Source organism: Capricornis sumatraensis, chromosome 7, assembly GCF_032405125.1.
Source record: "Capricornis sumatraensis isolate serow.1 chromosome 7, serow.2, whole genome shotgun sequence".
Classification (NCBI taxonomy): Eukaryota; Metazoa; Chordata; class Mammalia; order Artiodactyla; family Bovidae; genus Capricornis; species Capricornis sumatraensis.
Window position 1 is genome coordinate 39,153,263 of NC_091075.1, and position 23,167 is coordinate 39,176,429.

At 39.9% G+C, this 23,167-nt stretch overlaps 1 protein-coding gene across 3 annotated transcripts in view; it reads left to right on the plus strand.

Annotated features, from left to right (window-relative positions):
* The window catches only part of ABCG2 (ATP binding cassette subfamily G member 2 (JR blood group)), a 127,588-nt gene that overhangs the window by 98,091 nt on the left and 6,330 nt on the right, over positions 1-23,167 (plus strand). For all 3 annotated transcript variants that reach the window (XM_068975750.1, XM_068975748.1, XM_068975749.1), the window contains exons 7-12: positions 6,550-6,701; positions 8,848-8,952; positions 10,087-10,337; positions 16,124-16,206; positions 21,009-21,098; positions 22,686-22,810. In XM_068975750.1, the coding sequence (XP_068831851.1) occupies positions 6,550-6,701; positions 8,848-8,952; positions 10,087-10,337; positions 16,124-16,206; positions 21,009-21,098; positions 22,686-22,810 (806 nt within the window). The remainder of the gene's footprint in view (positions 1-6,549; positions 6,702-8,847; positions 8,953-10,086; positions 10,338-16,123; positions 16,207-21,008; positions 21,099-22,685; positions 22,811-23,167) is intronic.

Here is a 23,167-nt window from a genome sequence, read left to right on the forward strand (position 1 = left end):
ATAACTTCTGAGATTTGGGGCCTGAAAAATGGAAGAACAGAGTAGAGAGTGTCATTTACAGAGGGAGAAGGAGGAGAGGGTGGGAGTATGAAGAGAGTAACATGGAAACATATACACTGCCATGTGTAAACCAGGTAGACAGTGGGAATTTGCTCTATGATTCAGGGAACTCAAACTGGGGCTCTGTAACAACCTAGAGGGGTGTGATGGAGAGGGAGCTTTAAAGGGAGGGGGCATAGGTATACCTATGACTGATTCATGTTGATGTTTGGTAGACACCAACACAATATTGTAAAGCAATTATACTTCAAGTAAAAATAAATTCATTAAAAAAAAAGAATATCATTTACTTTTACAAAGAAGATGGTTATAGGATAAATTTCAAAAGTTTTAGACATCTTTTTAAAAAAGTTTCAACCTCCCAGAACAGTTGCAAGAGTAGTACCAAGTACTACGTTACTGCCTTACACACCTCCCCACCACAGAGTCCACAGCACTGATGACATTGTCACCACTCAGTGCATGGACTCCAGTCCGACTTCCCCAGCTGCCCCAGAAGTGTCTTTTTCTCCCTTCCTGGCTCAGGATTATCTTCAGAAACACCCCCCACTGTTTGTTTTTTTTTTTGGTCTTTTCTAATCCTGAACAGTTCTTTATTCTTTCCCTGCCTCTCACGTCCTCACACATATTTGAGAGTACATTTCATAGGGCGACCCTCAAGTTGTATCCAACCAGTGTTTCCTCACGATCAGACTCATGCCATGAATTCTTGGCAGGGATGCTGCAGAAATGATGCCGTATTCTCAGTGATAACATCAGGCTCTGTGATTCTGACTTCTCCCATCATGGATGATGTTCACCTTCATCAGCTGGTCATGTTGGCATCTGCTGGCTTTATCTGCTATGAAATAACTATTTTCCCTTTGTAATTGATTAGTGTTTTATTAGGGGAGATAATCAGATATTAGGCCAGTATCCTGTTCCTCATAAAATCTTCCATGCACCAGTTTTAGCCTATATGCACAACTGCCTCTATCAGCTCTGAGTCTGAGAGTAACCAAATGGTGATTTTCTTTTTACATCATTCATTCAACATGTATTCGTTGGTCTTTTACTATAAAGAAACTTTCTTCCTTCTCTGTTCATATGTTTACTCATTTTCTCCTTTTATTAAGTGGGTTATAATCTGTTATTCTTACTTATTTTCATGACAAAATTCACCCTGATTTGGCCAATGGGAGCCTCCTCAGGCTGCCTTTTGTGTCGTTTTTACATGTCCCTGACATTCTTTAAGGATTTCTTTACCTTATGGTCAGCAAGATGTTCCAGGCTCATCTTGTACTTTTCCTGTATCACATATCTCTTCATGGAGTCCTGGTTCCTCCCAGTTTAGCTATGATTTAAAAACCAACATCTGATTACTTGGTGTGCTCACTGCTATGGGAGTGTCATTGCTTCTAGACCCACTTAGCAGACAGACCTAGGAAATGTGTATGTGTATGTATGTATATATAACATAGAAATACATATGTATATTTTATTTGGAAATATATTTACTATAAATATGTTATATGTATGTGTATAATAGTTTGAATATAACTTACATGTATAAGCATATTTGTAACTATTGCACTATTAGTAAGTCAGTTCAGTTCAGTCACTCAGTCCTGTCCAACTCTTTGCGACCCCATGAATCGCAGCACGCCAGGCCTCCCTGTCCATCACCAACTCCCGGAGTTCACTCAGACTCACATCCATTGAGTCAGTGATGCCATCCAGCCATCTCATCCTCTGTTGTCCCCTTCTCCTCCTGCCCCCAATCCGTCCCAGCATCAGAGTATTTTCCAATGAGTCAACTCTCGCGTGAGGAGTCCAATGTACTGGAGTTTCAGCTTTAGCATCATTCCTTCCAAAGAAATCCCAGGGCTGATCTCCTTCAGAATGAACTGGTTGGATCTCCTTGCAGTCCAAGGGACTCTCAAGAGTCTTCTCCAACACCACAGTTCAAATGCATCAATTCTTCAGCGCTCAGCCTTCTTCACAGTCCAACTCTCACATCCATACATGACTACTGGAAAAACCATAGCCTTGACTAGACAGACCTTAGTCGGCAAAGTAATGTCTCTGCTTTTGAATATGCTGTCTAGGTTGATCATAACTTTTCTTCCAAGGAGTAAGCGTCTTTTAATTTCATGGCTGCAATCACCATCTGCAGTGATTTTGGAGCCCCCCAAAATAAAGTCTGACACTGTTTCTACTGTTTCCCCATCTATTTCCCATGAAGTGTATATATATAGTTTTAAGTGAATTTATATTATTTCCAATCCTGATCTAACACTTGAGTGCTCTTTTTAGCCTTCTGCCTTTCTGTGTTTTTAAATGACTTTTCAGACAATGAGAAACTTGGCTCCCATTATCTCAGTATGTTTCCTTTCTTCCTCAGTAACTAACTTAATTGTTCAATTTAATCAGTTTCCCAGTCACTCTGGTGGTTCCCTATGCTTACCACCTCTGGGACAATTACCGCGATTCCCCATTTTTAAAAAGCTGTTGGACATACCATCTTTATATGGCATGCCCTCCATGTCATTACCTATCTTTTTTTAAAGTTTTATTTCTTTATTATATATATATGTATATATTTTGGGGGGGGGGCATGTTGGGTCTTTGTTCCTGTACATGGGGAATTTCTCTAGTTGCAGCAAGTGGTGGCTACTGTTTGTTGCCGTGCACAGGCTTCTCATTGAGGTGGCTTCTCATTGTGGAGTATGGGCTCTAGAGCACTGGTTCAGTAATTGTGCCACATGGGCTTAGGTGCCTCTCAGCATGTGGGGTCTTTCAGGAGCAGGGATCGAACTCAATGTCCCCTGCTTTGGCGTGTGGATTCTTAACCACTGAACTACCAGGGAAAACCCTACCTTGCTTCTTCTGATGTCCATGCCCTTGTAAGCAAGCCTCTATGCTAGAATAAGAAGAAACGGGAAGATGGAAATGTCTAAGATTTTAGACATTTTAAGTTTGAGATATCAATTGCACATATAAGTGAAGATGTCAAGTAACAGGTCTGGGATTCAGGTTCAGTTAGAGAATACATCCATGATATTTTTATTATCTGTAATTAATTATATTAACAGTGTTCTTTAGAGAATGACGACTTCAGTTCAGTTCAATCTCTCAGTGATGTCCAACTCTTTGCAGCCTCATGGACTGCAGCTCACCAGGCCTCCCTGTCCATCACCAACTCCCGGAGTTTACTTAAACTCATGCCCATTGAGTTGATGATGCCATCCAACCATCTCATCCTCTGTCATCCACTTCTCCTCCCACCTTCAATCTTTCCCAGCATCAGGGTCTTTTCAAATGAGTCAGCTCTTCACATGAGGTGGCCAAAGTATTGGAGTTTCAGCTTCAACATCAGTTCCAATGAACATTCAGGACTGATTTCCTTTAGGATGGACTGGTTGGATCTCCTTGCAGTCCAAGGGACTCTCAAGAGTCTTCTCCAACACCACAGTTCAAAAGGATCAATTCTTTGGCACTCTGCCTTCTTTATAGTCCAACTCTCACATTCATACATGACCACTGGAAAAACCATAGCCTTGACCTAGATGGACCTTTGTTGGCAAAGTAATGTCTCTGCTTTTTAATATACTGTCTAGGTTGCTCATAACTTTTCTTCCGAGGAGTAAGCGTCTTTTAATTTCATGGCTGCAATCACCATCTGCAGTGATTTTGGACCCCCTCAAAATAAAGTCTGCCACTGTTTCCACTGTTTCCCCATCTATCTGCCATGAAGTGATGGAACCGGATCCCATTGTTTTCTGAATGTTGAGCTTTAAGCCAACTTTTTCACTCTCCTCCTTCACTTTCATCAAGAGGCTCTTTAGTTCTTCACTTTCTGCCATAAAGGTGGTGTCATCTGCATATCTGAGATTATTGATATTTCTCCCGGCAATCTTGATTCCAGCTTGTGCTTCATCCAGCCCAGCATTTCACATGATGTACTCTGCATATAAGTTAAATAATCATGGTGAAAGTATACAGCCTTGATGTATTCCTTTTCCTATTTGGAACCAGTCTATTGTTCCATGTCCAGTTCTAACTGTTGCTTCCTGACCTGCATATAGGTTTCTCAAAAGGCGGGTCAAGTGGTCTCATATTCCCATCTCTTTCAGAATTTTCCACAGTTTATTGTGATCCACACAGTCAAAGGCTTTCTCATAGTCAATAAAGCAGAAATAGATGTTTTTCTGGGACTCTCTTGCTTTTTCGAAGATCCAGCAGATGTTGGCAATTTGATCTCTGGTTCCTCTGCCTTTTCTAAAACCATATTGAACAGCTAGAAGTTCACGGTCCAAGTATTGGCTTGAGAGAATTCTCCTGGCTTGGAGAATTTTGAGTATTGCTTTGCTAGTGTGTGAGATGAGTGCAACTGTGTGGTAGTTTGAGCATTCTTTGGCATTGCCTTTCTTTGGGATTGAAATGAAAACTGACCTTTTCCAGTCCTGTGGCCACTGCTGAGTTTTCCAAATTTGCTGGCATATTGAGTGCAGCACTGTCACAGCATCATCTTATAGGATTTGAAATAGCTCAACTGGAATGCCATCACCTTTACTAGCTTTATTTGTAGTGATGCTTCCTAAGGACAACTTGACTTCACATTCCAGGATGTCTGGCTCTAGGTGAGTGATCAGACCATCATGATTATCTGGGTTGTGAAGATCTTTTTTGTACAGTTCTTCTGTGTATTCTTGCCACCTTTCTGAATATCTTCTGCTTCTGTTAGGTCTATACCGTTTCTGTCCTTTATTAAGCCCATCTTTGCATGAAATGTTCCCTTGGTATCTCTGATTTTCTTGAAGAGATCTCTAGTCTTTCCCATTCTGTTGTTTCCTCTATTTCTTTGCACTGATCACTGAGGAAGGCTTTCTTATCTCTCCTTGCTATTCTTTGGAACTCTGCATTCAAATGGGTGTATCTTTCCTTTTCTCCTTTGCTTTTTGTTTCTCTTCTTTTCACAGCTATTTGTAAGGCCTCCTCAGACAGCCATTTTGCTTTTTTTTTTTTTTGCAATGATGACTTGACATAGAATATCACACTGTGTTAGGCTTCATTATGTTTTGGACTAGTTAGCTCACAAGCATCTTTCCTCACATTGGAGAGCTTTAACCTCGTCTGTCTAGAGTTCCACTGTGTATACTAATCACTTGGGGTCTTATTAAAGTGCAGATTCTTATTCTAGATCTCTGAATGGGAGGCCAGCGTTCTCCGTTTCTAATAGGGGATACTGATACTGATACCTCAGACCACACATGGAGAATAGCGTTCTCACACCAGTCCACCTCCCTGCTGCCAGTCCTTTACTGGCTCCTTCCTGTCTACTGACTGATGAGCCAGCTCTGAGTGACAGGATTCATCATGGGCCTATTTTCCATTGCTGTCTTTTTTGCAGTCTCCAGTGCCTGCCTCTGCACATGCACCTCAGCTCTGCAATGACACTGAACCACTTGCAGTTTTTGGAGTAGATCGTGTTATGGCACATTTTGTTTGCTGTCTTCCTCCACCTTCTCTCCCTGTCAGTCCCTCTGATACACTACTTACATCATCTTCAGATGGGTTATCGTCTCCTATTTGGCTTACAAGGCACCTTCAGCTACTTTTACTCCTCCTTGTATCAAAACGATTGGTCTTTTTGAGGTAGAACAAACTTGTATCCATGGCTAGCATATAGTACTCAGAAAATGTTTAAATTGATGTGATTCTTCTCATACTACTACTACTAATAGTAGTTTATTGTTTTCAATAATAGTTTTTGAGTGGTGATTTTGGCTTTTCTTTCTTCTATCCATAAGTAGTAGCTCCTGTATGAAGATAGGAATTACTATCTTTTGGCCATGGTATTAGATCAGGGATCAAATCCCAACCTGCCCCTTCTAACTGTGATGCTTTGAACCATTGCTTAGTTCTCTGAGCCTTATCTGTTATATAAAGGTAAAATTATTGGTACTGTTTTGTAACAATATTGTGAGAATTTAGATGAGGTCATCTATAAAAACAAAGATATAGTCAGTACTCAGTAATGTTAATTGTATTATTAAGGCAGAGAATTGAAAACTAGTTCCAGAAGAGCCAGAAGACTTAAATGAATGATCGATAAAGATGGGGCATATGACCATTTTTTAAAGATTTAGTTCATAATAAGTTTTCAAACTTGAGTGTACTTACAAATTACCTGGATGCTTGTTAAAATATGCTTCCCTGGACCCAGCAGGTCTGAGTAGACTGTCCAGGAATATACATTTTTAATTAATACTCTGATTGATTCTAGATTGCCCAAGGAAAACACTTTAGAAAGCCTAGTTTCATGAAAACATTGAGTTTAGGTTCCCTAATTATCAGATAGATTATATGAGATGAGAAGTTAGTAAGAGAAAGTCAAGTTGAATGAGGAATGAATGCTCTAAAGGCAGGAGTAATAAAGTATGTTACCAAGGAATGTAAGTTACAGATGTTTAATGACTCATTGTTATCTTCTCACTATTAATTTAGGATGTCTAAACAAGGACGGACAATCATCTTCTCCATTCATCAGCCTCGTTATTCCATCTTCAAGTTGTTTGATAGCCTCACCTTGTTGGCCTCAGGAAGACTAATGTTCCATGGGCCTGCTCAGGAGGCCTTGGGTTACTTTGAAGACATTGGTATGGTTGCCTTTTTTGTGCTGTAAGATCCTTCATTAATAGTATCCTAAAGGAGAACACAGGAGTCACTTGGAGTGCTGTTTGATCTTTGAGTAGATATACATATATCACACTTTCCACTGCTCCGAAACATCTTCGGTTAGTTTGGTGTTAGAATTTTTTTTTTTACTTTGCAGTGCCAGTTTGTTATTTATGTCTCTTTTTTGTCCTGTTTGAGTACATGCACATGCACACATTTGTGTGTGTGTGTGTGTGTGTGTGTGTGTGTATTTCTAATGGGGCTATATCTGTTGTCCTCAGTTCTGGTGACCTTTCCCTAACAGTTCAATAAATATATTGACCTTATGGCCAGTTATCTGTCAGATGGGTATTTTTGGAAAGATCTAATGTCCTTAAGTTATTTGTCTTCTTAGCTAATACAGATTAAGGTTTATCATGTTCTTCCCTTACATGGGATATTGGTTTTCCTTGGTGAGGGTTAATGGAGATGCTATTATATTTAATTTTCTAGTGATATTAGGTTGTGGATTTAGCATGTATGCAACTTACCTGTCAATACAATGGCTATCATAAGTCTGACTTCAATGGGCCAACATTTCTGATGGTTCTGGACTGCCTGTTTCTATTTACAATGGAAATAAATATATAATTTTTAAATGATTCATGCAGTCTACTTTGTTTTAGAGGTACTTGGATATGATTATAGATGATGCTCCAGGACCTCAAATATAGTTTAAAATATTTGCCACCCATATTTTAAAATGTTTTTGTTTAATCTCTATCATTAAGTCTACATGGGTCAAGAGTTTTGGGGAGATGAACCTAAGGGTCAGACTACAGGCAAAGCTGAGTTCAGATGATCATGTTGTTACTGAGTCTAAGCTCATACTGCCTGCTGCTGCTGCTAAGTCGCTTCAGTCGTGTCTGACTCTGTGCGACCCCATAGTCAGCCTCCCACCAGGCTCCCCTGTCCCTGGGATTCTCCAGGCAAGGACTGCACAACAGGCCAATAAATCAAGAGATAATTTGCTGGGTCAAGGAATAGCGACTTTATTTGGAAAGCAAGCAGATCAAGAAGATGATGGGCTAGCATCTCAAAGAAACATCTTACCCATGTTATAAATCAGGCTTCTTTTATACTAGAAGGAAAGGGTGTGTGGCTGATTGCTGCAAACTTGTTGGTGCTGGAATCCTTTGTTTTTGCATTTGCCTGTGTGGGTGTGGTCATGGTGTTCCTATAAACCTCCAACAAGACAAATGTTATTCTTTGTTCTGCAACTTTTTATCTCTATATGAATGGAAAAGTGTTATACCTTTAGAGATCAGACCCTGGAGAATGAGCTATCCCATATATTTCAGGCTACAGGCAACATTCTTAACTTGTAGCAAAAGCAATAGAATACAAAGATTAAAGCAAAAGAAACAGATCTAGTATGGAGTCAGATTTGTTCTTCCCTGTTACAGTGCCAGGAGAGGTCAAGGTAAGCATTCAACTGTGCTGTGCCAGCTACATTCTCTTGAGAATGCTGTTCTGGTGATTTGTTCTCTATATTGGAATTATAATAGCATAATAAATAACCATTTGGACCTGAATTTAGTAGGGGCAGAAATAATCATTGCTGAAGTAGGTACTAGCATTCTAGCAGTCTCTTAGTGAACGTGAAGAGCAGAACATGCCCCAGGCCTCTCCCAAACACAGTCCTTCTGTGCCTTAGCTGGCTTTGCTTGTTGCCTTGCTTTAAAGAACATTAGTCTTTCCGTGGGTTTTTATTTCAGTGTGTTCTTTTTTTCTTAGACCCATGTCTAGATTTTTGAAGAAGTTCTGATAAGCACCAGAGCATATTGCTAGCTATTTCAGATCTCATGAATTATGATGGGTAAGGACCAAGCTCTAATGTAAGACTTTATAATAGTCCAGGGTTGGTTTGGAGTAGGTTGTTTTGCGAAGAGTCAGAAAATTGTTGAAATATTGTGTGATTAAATATATAAAAAGAAAATATAAATTAATGAGGGGAGAAGAGAGAAGAAAAATGAGAGAGAAATTATTAGATTCTGTCTTCCCTACCAGCATCTCCCTCGCTCTCTAAAACAGTCTTTATTTACCGGGACTATCAATTTTGTGTACCTGAGTGACCTTCTTTTGCAGGTTTCCACTGTGAGCCCTATAATAACCCTGCAGACTTCTTCCTGGACATCATTAATGGAGACTCTTCTGCTGTGGTGTTAAATAGAGAAGACACAGATGATGAAGGTAAACAAATCTGTTGAGAATCACAGATTATTTTCTAATTGAGTTGGCTGAAGTTTAGCAATATGGTAGCTTATTAAACCATGGCTGTTTGAATTTATATCAGTGCTATCCTCTGATACTGGTTGTACTAGTTTGTTTGGCTGCTGCAACAGAAATACCATAGACCAGATGATTTAAACAATAGACATTTTTTTCTCTCAATCCTGGAGACAGCAAGTCCAGGATCAATGTATCAGCAGATTCAGTGTCTGTTGAGGACCTGCTTCCTGCTTCATACATGGGCAACCATATTATAGCTTCTTCAGGTGCTGGGAGTCTGGAGGGAGCTCTCTGGGGCCTCTTTCATAAGGGCACTAATCCCACCTCCTGAGGGCTCCAGCCTCATGACCTAATCATCTCTCAAAGTCGTTCCATTCAAATACCATCACACAGGGGACTGGGTTTCAGCATATGAATTTTGGGGACATACAAACATTCAATCTAATAACATCAATCAACACAGATTTTTTTTGTCTGTGAGAGTGGTATTTATTTAATCTGTAAATGAGCATTGATAGGACAATGTCAGTTCTAACAAGAGTTCCCATTTTAAAAGAAGTACCCATTGTTTACAGAGTGGTCCCTCAGTTTCCATGGAGGATTGGTTTCAGAACCCCCTCCCCCCATGCCTTGTAGATACCAGAATCCAAGGATGCTCAAGTCCCTCTATAGGCCCTCTATATCCCTGGGTTCCATGTCTGCAGATTCAGAGGGCCAATTGTGTAGTGTTTTGAAATAAGAAACTTGGCAATTTATGCATTTATTCATTGTAAAAAGCAAGAACCAGGTGTTCTTTTTTTTTTTTAGGAATTATAACTCTGAATTGTGAGAAGTCTGTTTTGAAAGATTTAGGGTCCAAATATTATAATTAGGAAAAGGTCAGTGAATTTGCTGTATCCCTAAGTTTATGGAGGGAGGCCAATTTAGTCTGTTTTCTTACCTTGTAAATCAGTGACAGAACCCATAATTTTTTTATACTCAAGCTTTAGAATGAAGATGCTAGAGTAAAATCTAAGAAAGGGGTATAGAAAAATGGGTTAAATCTGTTGTTATTTTTAAAATAATGTTTCCTTTTTATCTGCCTTTATTCCACAGCTAAGGAGACCGAAGAGCCTTCCAAAAATGATACTTCACTCATAGAAAAATTAGCTGGGTTTTATGTCAACTCCTCCTTCTTCAAGGAAACAAAAGTTGAATTAGATAAATTCTCAGGGGAGCAGAGAAGGAAGAAGCTTTCATCCTACAAGGAGATCACTTATGCCACCTCCTTCTGTCATCAGCTCAAATGGATTTCCAAGCGTTCATTCAAAAATTTACTGGGTAATCCCCAGGCTTCTATAGCTCAGGTAACCTACTGGACTCTTCTAATTATGCTGTAAAATACTAATTTGGGGGACATTATGCTTATCTTCTGCCCACGCTATATTTATTTATCCCCATTCCATTTAGAGTATAGAAACAAGCAAAACCTAATTAGGTTTTTACTTGTAGAAAGACTTATTTTTTAGTGGAGTTTTTTTTTTTTTTTTGGATCACCCACTCAGAATTTTTTTGGTTCAGACAAGCTGTAATGGATAATCTTTGTAGAAAAAAAAAATTTTTTTTCCAAAACTTGTGAAGTAAAGAAAATGTTTGACCACATTTGTGGTTTTCTGATGGCTGCACATGTTCATTTCCTGATGCATTCAGTAAGTTCTTATTGATTATGCGCTGCATTTTGGAGCTTGTATATAGCCATGAACAAAAATAAAATCCCTGCTCTTGGGGATCTTTCTTATGAGGAGAGACAGATGATAAATTCATATAGAAATAAATAGCATGTCAGATGGTAAAAGGGGCTGGGAAGAGAGTTTAAGCAGAGAAATGGAGAAAGGAAATGAGAAAGGAAGGGAAGAAGGGAAGAGGGAAAGAAAGGAAAGAGGTTGGTTGGTTTGCATCTTAGATCGGGTGGCCAGGGACACCTTCAGCTTGGTGTCGCTGAATGCCCCTGAAAGCAGTAGGGCCTCTCACTGTTTTCTTGAAGAGCCTTTTTACAGATGCTTTCCCTTCTAATCAGCCTTCCTCATTTAGGGGTTCTGATCTTAGGAGAGCACTAGATGCCTAAAACAGTGTGCAGTTAACACAAAGGTAGTAAGCAGACTGGAATTCTGTTCAGTAAGACCCTTCACTGTCAGACTGACCTTCTCTTAATTAGGTTGAATTAATGTTCCTTTTTCTCTTTCTCATTGATAGTTGTTGATGATTACTCCTTTATGATTTTTCTGTTATTCTTAAGCCCTCTGTCATCTAAAACCCTCATTTTTTCATCCTTTCTAAGTGAAGTGAAGTGAAGTCGCTCAGTTGTGCCCAACTCTTTGCAACCCCATGGATAGTAGCCTGTACCAAGCTCCTCCGTCTATGGGATTTTCAAGGCAATAGTACTGGAGTGGGTTGCCATTTCCTTCTCCAGGGGATCTTCCCAACCCAGGGATCGAACCCAGGTCTCTCACATTGTAGACAGACGCTTTACCATCTGAGCCACCAGGGAAGTCAAGGAAGTCAATTTAACCAGTTATTTTGGGAGTAGCTAATTTTATTTTCATTGAATTTCTACTGAGTACTGAAAGATGGTGTGTTGTTGGCTCTAATGAAATATCACTGATTTCTTACTATACATGCCATCATTTTCATACTGTGGTAGTGTTGCCTTTTAAGTATTAATTTCAAGAGCCTATATCCTTCAAGGCATACTGCTCATTAATCCAGACACTTTTTACTTGTTATTTGGCATCTGTCAGAACATGAAAAGTTTTATGTACTTTCAGTCAAGGGTACTTTTTAATTCTTTTAGTAGATTTAATGTTACTTGGGAACAACTTCTGTAAACAATGTCAACCTCATTATCCATTGTTTAACAGTAAAATGATATGACTGTTGATTCTTTAGTGTGATTTATACATTAGATTTTTTTATTTGGAAAAGAAATTTCTCTTGCTTCTGAAAGTGGTTTCTAACTATCTTGTCCAAGTCACATATGGTTGGCCCTCAGTATCCGCAAGTTCTGCACCCACTGAGGTTGGAGGAACTCACAGATGTGGAGGGCTGACTGTATGACTCCATTTTATATGAGGGGCTTGAACATCTGTAGATTTTGATAGCCAAGGGAATCCCCCTGCTAATACCAGGAAATGACGCTATGTGGTAGTTCTGGGCAGGGGTGATTAGAATGTGGGGCTATTTTTACACCGGGTTTCTGCGTCTTTTGGTGCTGGGTTTTCTTCAGATTCCAGCTCCAGGCAGGCCTAGTGTCTCCAGGTTGCATGTTCAGCTACTTTCCTCCTCAGTGAACTCAACCTCTGTCACAGGAATCCCAGCAATGTTCACAGCAGTGATAATGTCACAGAACAAGGACAGAATCTTGTTTTTCCCTGAGCATCTGCCTGTGGGGGGAAACTCTTTCTCAGATGAGTCAGTCCTGGAAAGTAAGCTTAAGCCAGAAATAGGCAAAGCTATTTTATAAAGGGTCAAAGAGTAAATACTGTAGGATTTGTGGGTCATATGGTCTTTGTCTCAGGTAGTCAACCCTGCCGTTTTAGGAAGAAAGTAGCCATAAATACATTTAAAAAATAAACATGACTGTGTTCCAATAAAGCTTTTTTCATGGACTCTGAAATATGAATTGTATATGAATTTCACATGACAAGAAATATATATATATTTTTTGCCATTAAAAAAATGGTCCAAGAAACCCAGAAACCATTTTTAGCTCATGGACGGAACAGAAATAAGCCTAGGACCATAGCTTGCTGACTTCGATTTAGGGTCTTTTAATCTTGGGAGTCTGTCTTTCACTTCTCTAAGTGTTTGAATGTGGAGCTATTAAATAGTCATTTAAATGAGCTAGACTTTGCTTCTGGTAATACATTTAACCGAAGTTTGTCTTTGGAAGGTCTTGGAATGAATGGATTTTTTATATAAGATTTAATATTCATTTAATGTCCCAAAGTTTTCCTGGTCAAGTCAATTTGGAAAATACTATCGTGTCTCTGAGAGAGTCATAGTTTCTATGAGCACATTTAACATTTGACTATGGATTAATTTTTTCAGCAACAGCCATAAACATCCCTTAGAATTCACCTTGAAAAATGTTGCTAAACACAACTGAACAAAATTAGAATTACATATTTAGGAAATTTCCTTTTTTTTCCCCTTCTGTTCAAAAGACTCCTCCTGCACAGAATTCATAGGATTCTTTGCTCCAATGAGAAAAGTTTAGTCTTCCTGTTTATTTTCTTTTGTTTAATGGTAAAAGGAATAACAGACACACCTTGTAAAAGCATGCTGAAATTATGAGATTAATCACTTTGTCAGTGTTTGAAAACATTCCTTGAGAATACTTTTAGCGCTTTGAAACCTTTAAGAAACATCTTAATGATAAAACTGACAGTCTGTTAATATGTTATTAACAGAATGCAAAAAAATGCAAAAGAAGCAAAGCATGTAGAGTGTCTGCTTTTAAAAGTCTGAATATTCTTGGAGTTTTACAGCGTGAAAGTATAGATTTGTATACTTCTGCATGCACACATGCTAATGGGATCATCATTATTTATTTTGGGAGTTGATCTGTTGACATGAAGTATAGTATATTTTGAAGGCAATTAAGATAAGCCAGGGTAGTAAATTTTTTTTTTTTCAAATTTCTCACTGTGTTTTTTTAGCAAGGCAATTTTTAAGTACATCTTAAATCATATTTTTTCCAGACTCTGATCTTCACAAGCTAGTCTTCACAGATCATGATCTTGTTTTCCAGTTTTGTTTGCCTCTTGCCAAAAGTGTCTTGACAAGTTACTACAAGCTTTGATACCATTGCACTGTTGTAGTGCTGGGGTATTTTTTTTTTTAACCCTGAAGATTCCAAGGTATATGGTAGGATATTTTGTTTTCTTTGGATGATCATCTCTTATATCTTTATATTTATACATTTAATAAAATTTAATTAAAAGTATAATAAATATAATTTCCTTTTATAAGTTATAACATAACCCTAAATCTTTGTTTATAAAAGTATCTTTAAGAGACATTTTATCAGTCTTAAAAACGAAAGTGATGTTTATCCAGTCTTCTTCAGTTCAGTTCAGTTCATTTCACTCGCTCAGTAGTGTCCGACTCTTTGCGACCCCATGAATTGTAGCATGCCAGTCCTCCCTGTCCATCACCAACTCCCGGAGTTCACTCAGACTCACGTCCATCGAGTCGGTGATACCATCCAGCCATCTCATCCTCTGTCGTCCCCTTCTCCTCCTGCCCCCAATCCGTCCCAGCATCAGAGTATTTTCCAATGAGTCAACTCTTCACATGAAGTGGCCAAAGTACTGGAGTTTCAGCCTCAGCATCAGTCCTTCCAGTGAACACCCAGGACTGGGTCTCCTTTAGGATGGACTGGTTGGATCTCCTTGCAGTCCAAGGGACTCTCAAGAGTCTTCTCCAGCACCACAGTTCAAAAGCATCAATTCTTTGGTGCTTAGCTTTCTTCGCAGTCCAACTCTCACATCCATACTTGACCACTGGAAAAACCATAGCCTTGACTAGAAGGACCTTTGTTGGCAAAGTAATATCTCTGCTTTTTAATATGCTGTTTAGGTTGGTCATAACTTTCCTTCCTAGGAGTAAGCATCTTTTAATTTCATGGCTGCAATCACCATCTGCAGTGATTTTGGAGCCCCCAAAAATAAAGTCTGACACTGTTTCCACTGTTTCTCCATCTATTTCCCATGAAGTGATGGGACCAGATGCCATGATCTTTGTTTCTTGAATGATGAGCTTTAAGCCAACTTTTTCACTCTCCTCTTTCACTTTCATCAAGAGGCTTTTTAGTTCCTCTTCACTTTCTGCCATAAGGGTGGTGTCATCTGCATATCTGAGATTATTGATATTTCTCCCAGCAATCTTGATTCCAGCTTGTGCTTCTTCCAGCCCAGCATTTCTCATGATGTACTCTGCATAGAAGTTAAATAAGCAGCATGACAATATACAGCCTTGACATACTCCTTTTCCTATTTGGAACCAGTCTGTTGTTCCATGTCCGGTTCTAACTGTTGCTTCCTGACCTGCATATAGGTTTCTCAAGAGGCAGGTGAGGTGGTCTGGTATTCCCATCTCTTTCAGAATTTTCCACAGTTTATCGTGATCCACACAGTCAAAGGCTTTGGCATAGTCGAGAAAGCAGAAATAGATGTTTTTCTGGAACTTTCTTACTTTGTCAATGATCCAGCGAATGTTGGCAATTTGATCTCTGGTTCCTCTGCCTTTTCTAAAACCTGCTTGAACATTTGGAAGTTTCTTAGGAGTCATCAAACACTCTTAGGAGTCAGCAAAGGTGGGTAAGAATGGGGAAGACTTGGCAGCTTGTCCAGTTGTTGGTGGTAGACCCTCTGGGCTGAGGCTGTGGGAGGAGCAGTGACAGGAGGGTGGGTAATGGAAGCACTCGGGTGCCTCGGCGAGAGCTGGCTGAATGCTTTGCTGACGGTGACAGTGCACTTTTCCACTGTAGGCGTGGACTCCCCAGGTCAGATAGATGACCTCAGTTTACCCCTACTTCCTTATTGTGTAAAATACCATTGTTAGAATTTTTTTAAGTGTACTTTAAAGTTTTTATTTATTTTTATTTGGTTTTTCATGTTAAGAGTAAGGATATCCTGTTTTTATTGGAACCTCTTGAAATATCACACTATGCATGTTCATTAGCACAAAGGTTGAGAGTTTAGGCCAGAACTCTCAGCAAGTTGGGCTTTATTTTGCCGCCAAACTACTTTTCTGGGTGCCTGCATTGTTCTGCTTCACTGTATGTCATTCCCAGGCCCCAGAGCCTGAACTGGACCATGAACTGGCAGTGCCTGCTAAAACACTGGGAATCTTAGCTTTTCTACTTTGTCTTCCTGTCAGTCTCCTGAATGCACGGATAAGTTATTTTCACTTTAACTTAAAAAGCAGTCTAGTAACATGTACATTTTATATTTTCCTGAGGACTGTGTTCAAGCCATTTAAAATATCTGTATCAGTGGAGAGATTTGATTATATAGCCAGATATATTTTAATAATAAAGGGTGTATTAAGTTTTTACCTTTAATTGAAATTCTTTTTTCTTTTTGAAAAGTTAATTGTGACAGTCTTCCTGGGACTGGTTATAGGTGCCATTTTCTATGATCTAAAAAATGATCCTGCAGGAATCCAGAACAGGTGAGTAAATCTGGGTCTTGATTTTGAGAGCGTGTGGTTACTTTTCTTTCAAGTTTATGAAATTACATTAAGAATTTGAATTTGAAACAAGCACAGGGTACACTGAGGAGTAGGACAAGTCAGTGAATTTAAAGCTGAATGAGAGTTTTCATATTCATATATAACATATATACATGTATCATGCTAAACTAGGCAGAACATAAAATTTACCCTGTTAACCAATTTTAAGTGTACACTTCAGTGGCATTAATTACATTGTTGTGCAACCATCTTCACCATCCAATGCTAGAACTTCTTCATTTTCCCAAACTGAATCTCTGTACTCATTGAACACCAACTCCCCACTCCTTATTTTCCCCCAGCCCCTGGAAACCACTGTTATACATTTTGTCTCTAGATTTGAGTATTCTAGGTACCTCATATAATTGGAATCTTAGAGTATTTTTCCTTTTGTGACTGCCTTATTGTCTTTAGCATAGTGTCTTCAAGGTTCATCCATGTTGTGGCATATGTCAGAATTTCTTTTTAAAGGTTGAATAATATCCATTGTATGGATATACCATATTTTATGTATTGATTTATCTGACCATGGGTACTGGTTGTTTCTGCCTTTTGGCTTTTGTGATTAATGCTATTATGAATGTGGATATACAAGTAAATATCTGTTTGAGTCTTTGCTGTAAATTCTTTTGGATATACACCCAGAAGTGAAATTATTGGATCATTTGGTGATTCCATTCATTTTTTGAGGAGCTGCCATCCTCTCTTCTATAGCAGGTGTACCATTTTGCATTTCTATCAGTAGTGCTCAGGCTTGTAGTTTTTTTCCCAACCTCACTAACACTTATTTTTTTGTTTTGTTTTTATTAGTGGGAGATGGTATTTCATTGTGGTTTTGATTTGCATTTCCCTAATGATTACTGTACTGTTGAGCATCTTATCACATGTGCCTTAACCGTCTACGTATCCTCTTTGGAAGAATGTCTGTTGAAGTTCTTTTTTAAAATCTTGTTTATTTATTTATTTATTTGGGCTCTTCTGGGTGTTCGTTGCTGCATGGGTTTTTCTGTAGTTGCGGCAAGTGGGGTTACTCTAGTGGCAACGTACGGGTTTCTCGGTGCAGTGGCTTCTCTTACTGCGGAGCGCGGGCGTTAGGGCACTTGGGCTGCAGTAGTGGTGCCCCTGGGCTCAGGAGCACAGATTCAGTAGTTGCCGTGCATGGGCTTAGTTGCTCCACAGCATGTTGGATCTTCCCAGACCAGGGACAGCAGCTGTGTCTCCTGCATTAGCAGACTAATTCTTTACCACTGAGCCGCCAGGGAAGCCCTATTGAAGTTCTTTAACCATCTTTTTAATTGGGCTTTTAAAAAATTGTTGAGCTGTAAAGTTCTTTGCATATACTAGACATGAACCATTAACAGATATAAATTAGCGCATATTTTCTGCCATTCTGTGGGTTGTCTTTTCTTTCAGTTGCTGTGTCCTTTGATGCACAAAAGTTTAAAATTTGACATAGTCCAGTTTATCTGTGTTTTTTTTTCCTTTTGTTTCATGTGAGTTAATTTCTTTTTGATTTTTGATTTGTTTGACATGGGGTGGTGGTTGGGACTCAAGTTTTTTCTATTGTAGGGTTAGTACTACCTTACCTGGTTTTGATTACAACATGCTGTTAAAGCTACATTTCCTGATGAAACTTTGTAATGGACTGCTGTATAGTCTGAATAAAGGAGCTGAGCAGAGTGGAAGACTGTAGAGCTCTTCTTGACTTTGTGTTTTGAGAGCCGTTCTGGGCCAGGCATTTTCCTCTGGGCTTTCCATCTGGGGTCCTCAGGTTACCCTTCCTGTCAGAAGGTTGGATGGTTTTATTCCCATTTCACTATTGGGCAAAGTTGCAGTAGCTTAAGTTGAATCTGTTTTGATATTTGGGAAAGGGTGACTGTTAAGAAAGAACAAGCATAAAAGTCAGTGCCTCAGGTAAAGTAAAACATCTCCTATGTGGCAGCAGATCATGAGATAATTATTGGAGTTTCATTTTCTTTTTTTTCCAGAGTTATGTCATTGTTTTTCTTTTTATCTTTCCTGAAGGATGTGCTCTTCTCTGACCTGTTTGGAAACTTGTTAGTAATAGACAGTGTGTACCCTTTGTAGATGCCGTGTTTTTGTGAAGCACAAAGCACAGATTCCTGTAATCACAGGAATCTAGAGCTTGTGGGGCTTTTGTGTTGTTGTAGCAGGAAGCATTTGGAAAAAGAATATTGGGAAACCTGTCCTCAAGTGGAATTTAAGAAATCTGGTTATTAAAGTTCTTGGTGAAAGAATCCAGAGAAATATAGGAGATCCTTAACTGTTTTGTCAAATGTTTTCTGGAAAAATAGAGCATTGGAGCTATTTTAATTTGTATGTTTGATCTATGCTTACTGCCACTTTTTATCATTTGAAGTTGCCTTGGAGGCCACTGTGGTTTGGTTCTCCTTTTTGGGAGTGAATTATTCCAGAAAAATGCTCTCTGTTCTTTTTCTTAACCTGTATAATCATGTATAGAATATGAGCTCTGTGACTTAATAACTACCTTACAGAGTTGTGGAGATAGCTAAACAAATCATAATTAATTAAGGAAAAAGTTACTTTAAGAATATTTGAATCAATAGATAGATATTACAGACATGAATTACCACCTTGGAAAGAACTGGAATACATAAAATTCTTTAACAATAAAATTACTTAGTATAAAATAAAATTGTCCTGTGATTTAGAAGAAATTTCATTGTATGCTAGTTCAAAATCATCGTGAACATTATTGTACTATTAGATGTAACACTTAACAAATGAGCTGAATATTGCCATGTCCCACTTCCTGAAATCACCTTTCTTGTTGATGTTAGGCTTATTTGTGTATAGCAAGTAGAGCACACTTAGCTTCACAAGTTGCATAGTTGCTTGTGTTGTAGGCCTGGCTATTTCCCATTTCTTTATTGTATAAACATTTACATTTAAAACAACCTATTCCCTAAGTTCTTTATTTTGGGAGGAGGAAGTGTTAAAAAGAATTACTGACTATCTACAGACTCTTTTTTTAAGAAAGTTATACATTTGGGTTTCAGAGAAGGCAATGGCAACCCGCTCCAGTACTCTTGCCTGGAAAATCCCATGGATGGAGGAGCCTGGTAGGCTGCAGTCCATGGGGTCGCTAAGAGTCCAACACAACTGAGCGACTTCACTTTCACTTTTCACTTTCATGTATTGGAGAAGGAAATGGCAACCCACTCCAGTGTTCTTGCCTGGAGAATCCCAGGGACGGGGGAGCCTGGTGGGCTGCCGTCTGTGGGGTCACACAGAGTCGGACACGACTGAAGCAACTTAGCAGCAGCAGCAGCACGTACACTTGGGTTTACCTTTTAAAAAATTCTCTTGTATCATTTAAATGATGTGCCACCGCATCTCTTTTAGTTTCAACTCACATTCTCAATGTCAGTTAAGTCACTTGGTTAGGAAGGAAAGCTCTGCAATGTTTCAGGAGTATTGGCGTGCTTTCATAAAATTCATATATCTATCCAAGCGTGGATTAACTGAGTACTTTCCTTTTTAAACTTCGATTATTTTACTGAGAGAGAAGCATTAATAGTCTTCTTTTTCTCCCAGGTACACAAATTAATTTTTTCTTTAAGAGCATTCTTTTTTGTTTTCTGTTTTGAGCTCATTAGAAAGAGACCCCATTAGCAGAGGGTGTTCAAGGAGAGTATCAAGGCTGTGCTGGTGGTTGTGCAATGGATGTATATGATCAGGTGTTGGTCAGTGTTTCCCTCCACTGGCTTTCACTTTGCCTTGTCTTAGTTTTTTCATTACTTGACTTTTTAAAAAGTGGCTGATAGAGGTTTTTAACCTTTTCAGGCTTTATTTGTCTCACTGTTTCTCTGTTCATACTTTAAGAACTATAATTGGCGTTTTGTTAGTTAAAATCCAAGGTGATAGTATTTTTGTGGAATACGTAGTCATTGGCTTGACTGCCACAGACTGTGTGTTCTTGCTAAGTTGCTTGAGTTGTGTTTGACTCTGTGTGACCCTATGGACTCTAGTTGCCAGGCTCCTCTGACCCAGGGATTCTCCAGGCATGAATACTGAAGTGGGTTGCCATGCCCTCCTCCAGGGGATCTTCCTGACCCAGGGATCAAATCTATGTCTCTTACATCTCCTGCATTGGCAGGCAGGTACTTTACCACTACCGCTACCTGGGAAGCCCTGGTGCAAAGACCCACAGACCCGGTGGCTTAAACCACGGAAATTCATTTCTCGCAGTTCTGGAGATAAGGTTGCAGTATGATCGGGTTCTGAAGAGGATACTCTTCTTATTTGCCACCTTCTTGCTATGTTCCTGCATGGCAGAGAAAGACAGCTCTGATGTCTCTCCGTTTTCTTCTAAGGGCACTAATCCATAGTGAGGCCCCTACCCTCATGACCTCATCTAAACCCAACCAGCTCCCAGTGTCACCATCTGTAAATGCCATCACACTGAGGATTCCAGCTTCAGCACAGGACCTGGGGAGGATGCAGTTCAGTCTACAGCAGACTTGGTCATGAATTTCAGGCTGTGCTCTGTGGAGTCCCAAGGATACCACTGTGGAGACGCAGGGGTATGGGAGTGACCTGCTGGGGCTCATGCTTCCCTCTCTGTTTTAACCAGAATGGTTGTGTGTTTAATGTGTTAAGATATCATTTGAGGGAAGCATTTTGCAGGGAGAAAAATGACCTGAGAATGTTTAATTGACTGCAGTGCTTTGTCTTTTGTTCCCTTTCTCACATCGCAGAGCCGGGGTGCTCTTCTTCCTGACGACCAACCAGTGTTTCAGCAGTGTGTCAGCCGTGGAGCTCCTGGTGGTGGAGAAGAAGCTGTTTATGTGAGTAGGTCTCTGTTTCAGGAAGGGGGCTGCTGCTCAGACTGGTCACATCCGGAACTGGGCCGTGGCTTGGTTCCTGGGGGTTACCAGTGTTGATTGAGAAAGAGCAGCCAGAGTCTGGGAGGGAAACCATGAGCACGTGGGGCCTGAAACAAAAGGGAGAAGGGAGTTTCAAGATTAGGGCACCATGCACAAATCTACATGCTGCAGAGAAAGCAAGCAATAAGAGGCTGAAAAGAATCTTTTGTTTTTAGCAAATAAGAAGTTGTGATGACCCACAAGAAAAGTTTGAATGACTTGGTAGAGAGAAGGTAGTGTGTGGAACAGTGTATTCAAGATGAGGAGGTAAAGGTGACCAAGAATACAGACCAAGTCTTCAGTGGGAGGGGGCGTGACGGAGCAGCCAGGGAGCAGCCTTCAAAAATGTAAGCTGTTTGGTTTTTTCTGTTTTTCATAGTTGGAAGAGATTTGCGTATTTACATGTTGAGGAAAGGAATCATTAGAGAGGGAAAGAATGAAGATCTTGGTGGGATAGTTTGGAATTACAGGAGGAAGATCTCAGGAGAAGGAGGGATCCAGAATCTAAGAGGGGTAAAAAGAGAATTTGATCACTGGCAGGTTGGCAGGCACTGTGGTTGGCAGGCATGATCATGGAAAGAAGTGCCATTTTCTTTTTATATCATGAGAGGAGAAGAAGTAAAAGAGATGAGTGATCCAAAGCTGCATTTGAGGCTCAGAGAAGAGCAGCAGCACCTTCTTCATAGTTAGAAGCAGGGAGAAAGGAACCACTGAAATGAGCTCCTGACAGGCTGGCCTTCAAAGAGAGCCAGTGTCAGGAGAAAGGGAAGTGATGCAGGACCTGTTCCCCTAGAGTGGGTTTTCAGAGGCAAACTGGCCAGCATTCGGAGGGAGTTCTGCAATGACGAGAGGGGTCATTGCACAGAGCCTTGGGGGATGATATCCCAGGGGAGGCACACACATGAGACGTGCCTAATGCTAACCGGGGAGAAGGGTGGTGGGCTAACCTCGAAGATGGGGACACCAGCTGTTAGACCTCTGGTAGCAGTGGAAATCTGTATGAAAGTGAAAGTCACTCAGTCGTGTATGACTCTTTGCGACCCTGTGGACTATACAGACCATGGAATTCTCCAGCCCAGAATACTGGAGTAGGTAGCCTTTCCCTTCTCCAGGGGATCTTCCCAACCCAGGGATAGAACCCAGGTCTCCTGCATTACAGGCAGATTCTTCACCAGCTGAGCCAAAAGGGAAGCCCGAGAATACTGGAATGCATAGCCTGTCCCTTCTCCAGTGGGTCTTCCCGACCCAGGAATTGAACCCAGTCTCCTGCATTGCAGGCAGATTCTTCACCAGCTGAGCCAAAAGGGAAGCCCGAGAATACTGGAATGCATAGCCTGTCCCTTCTCCAGTGGGTCTTCCCGACCCAGGAATTGAACCCGGTCTCCTGCATTGCAGGCAGAGTCTTTACCAACGCCATCTGTGTAGCAGGGAGGACATCTGTATAGCAAATGGTTTAATCTCCTGGTCTTAAACTAATGTAGGATGTATGATGTGAATTTTTGTTTCTAGACATGAATATATCAGTGGATACTATAGAGTGTCATCTTACTTCTTTGGAAAACTGTTATCTGATTTACTCCCCATGAGGATGTTACCAAGTATTATATTTACTTGTATAACATACTTCTTGTTAGGTAAGCAATAAGACAAAAGATGTGTGTCTTTAGTCTTGGATGGGAGGGGACTTTCTGTGAACATGCTTTGGTTCTCAAAACTATAAATCAAGTCCTGAGATTAGGAAGCATCTGTTCATTATGCATGCTCTGAAATAACTGTTCTCCGAGGAGATTTTTGTCAAGGCTTTCTCCAAAGTAACTTTTAAAACTGTTTATAAAACTATATATATACACATACTGTGTGTTATATACAACAAACATGGAAATAATTCCTAAAACTACTTTACACTATGTAGGAGGAGCTAGAGCTGGGATATTGATTACTTACCTATTTATATTTTTATTTTTGTGTATGAATATATAAAAATAATGAAG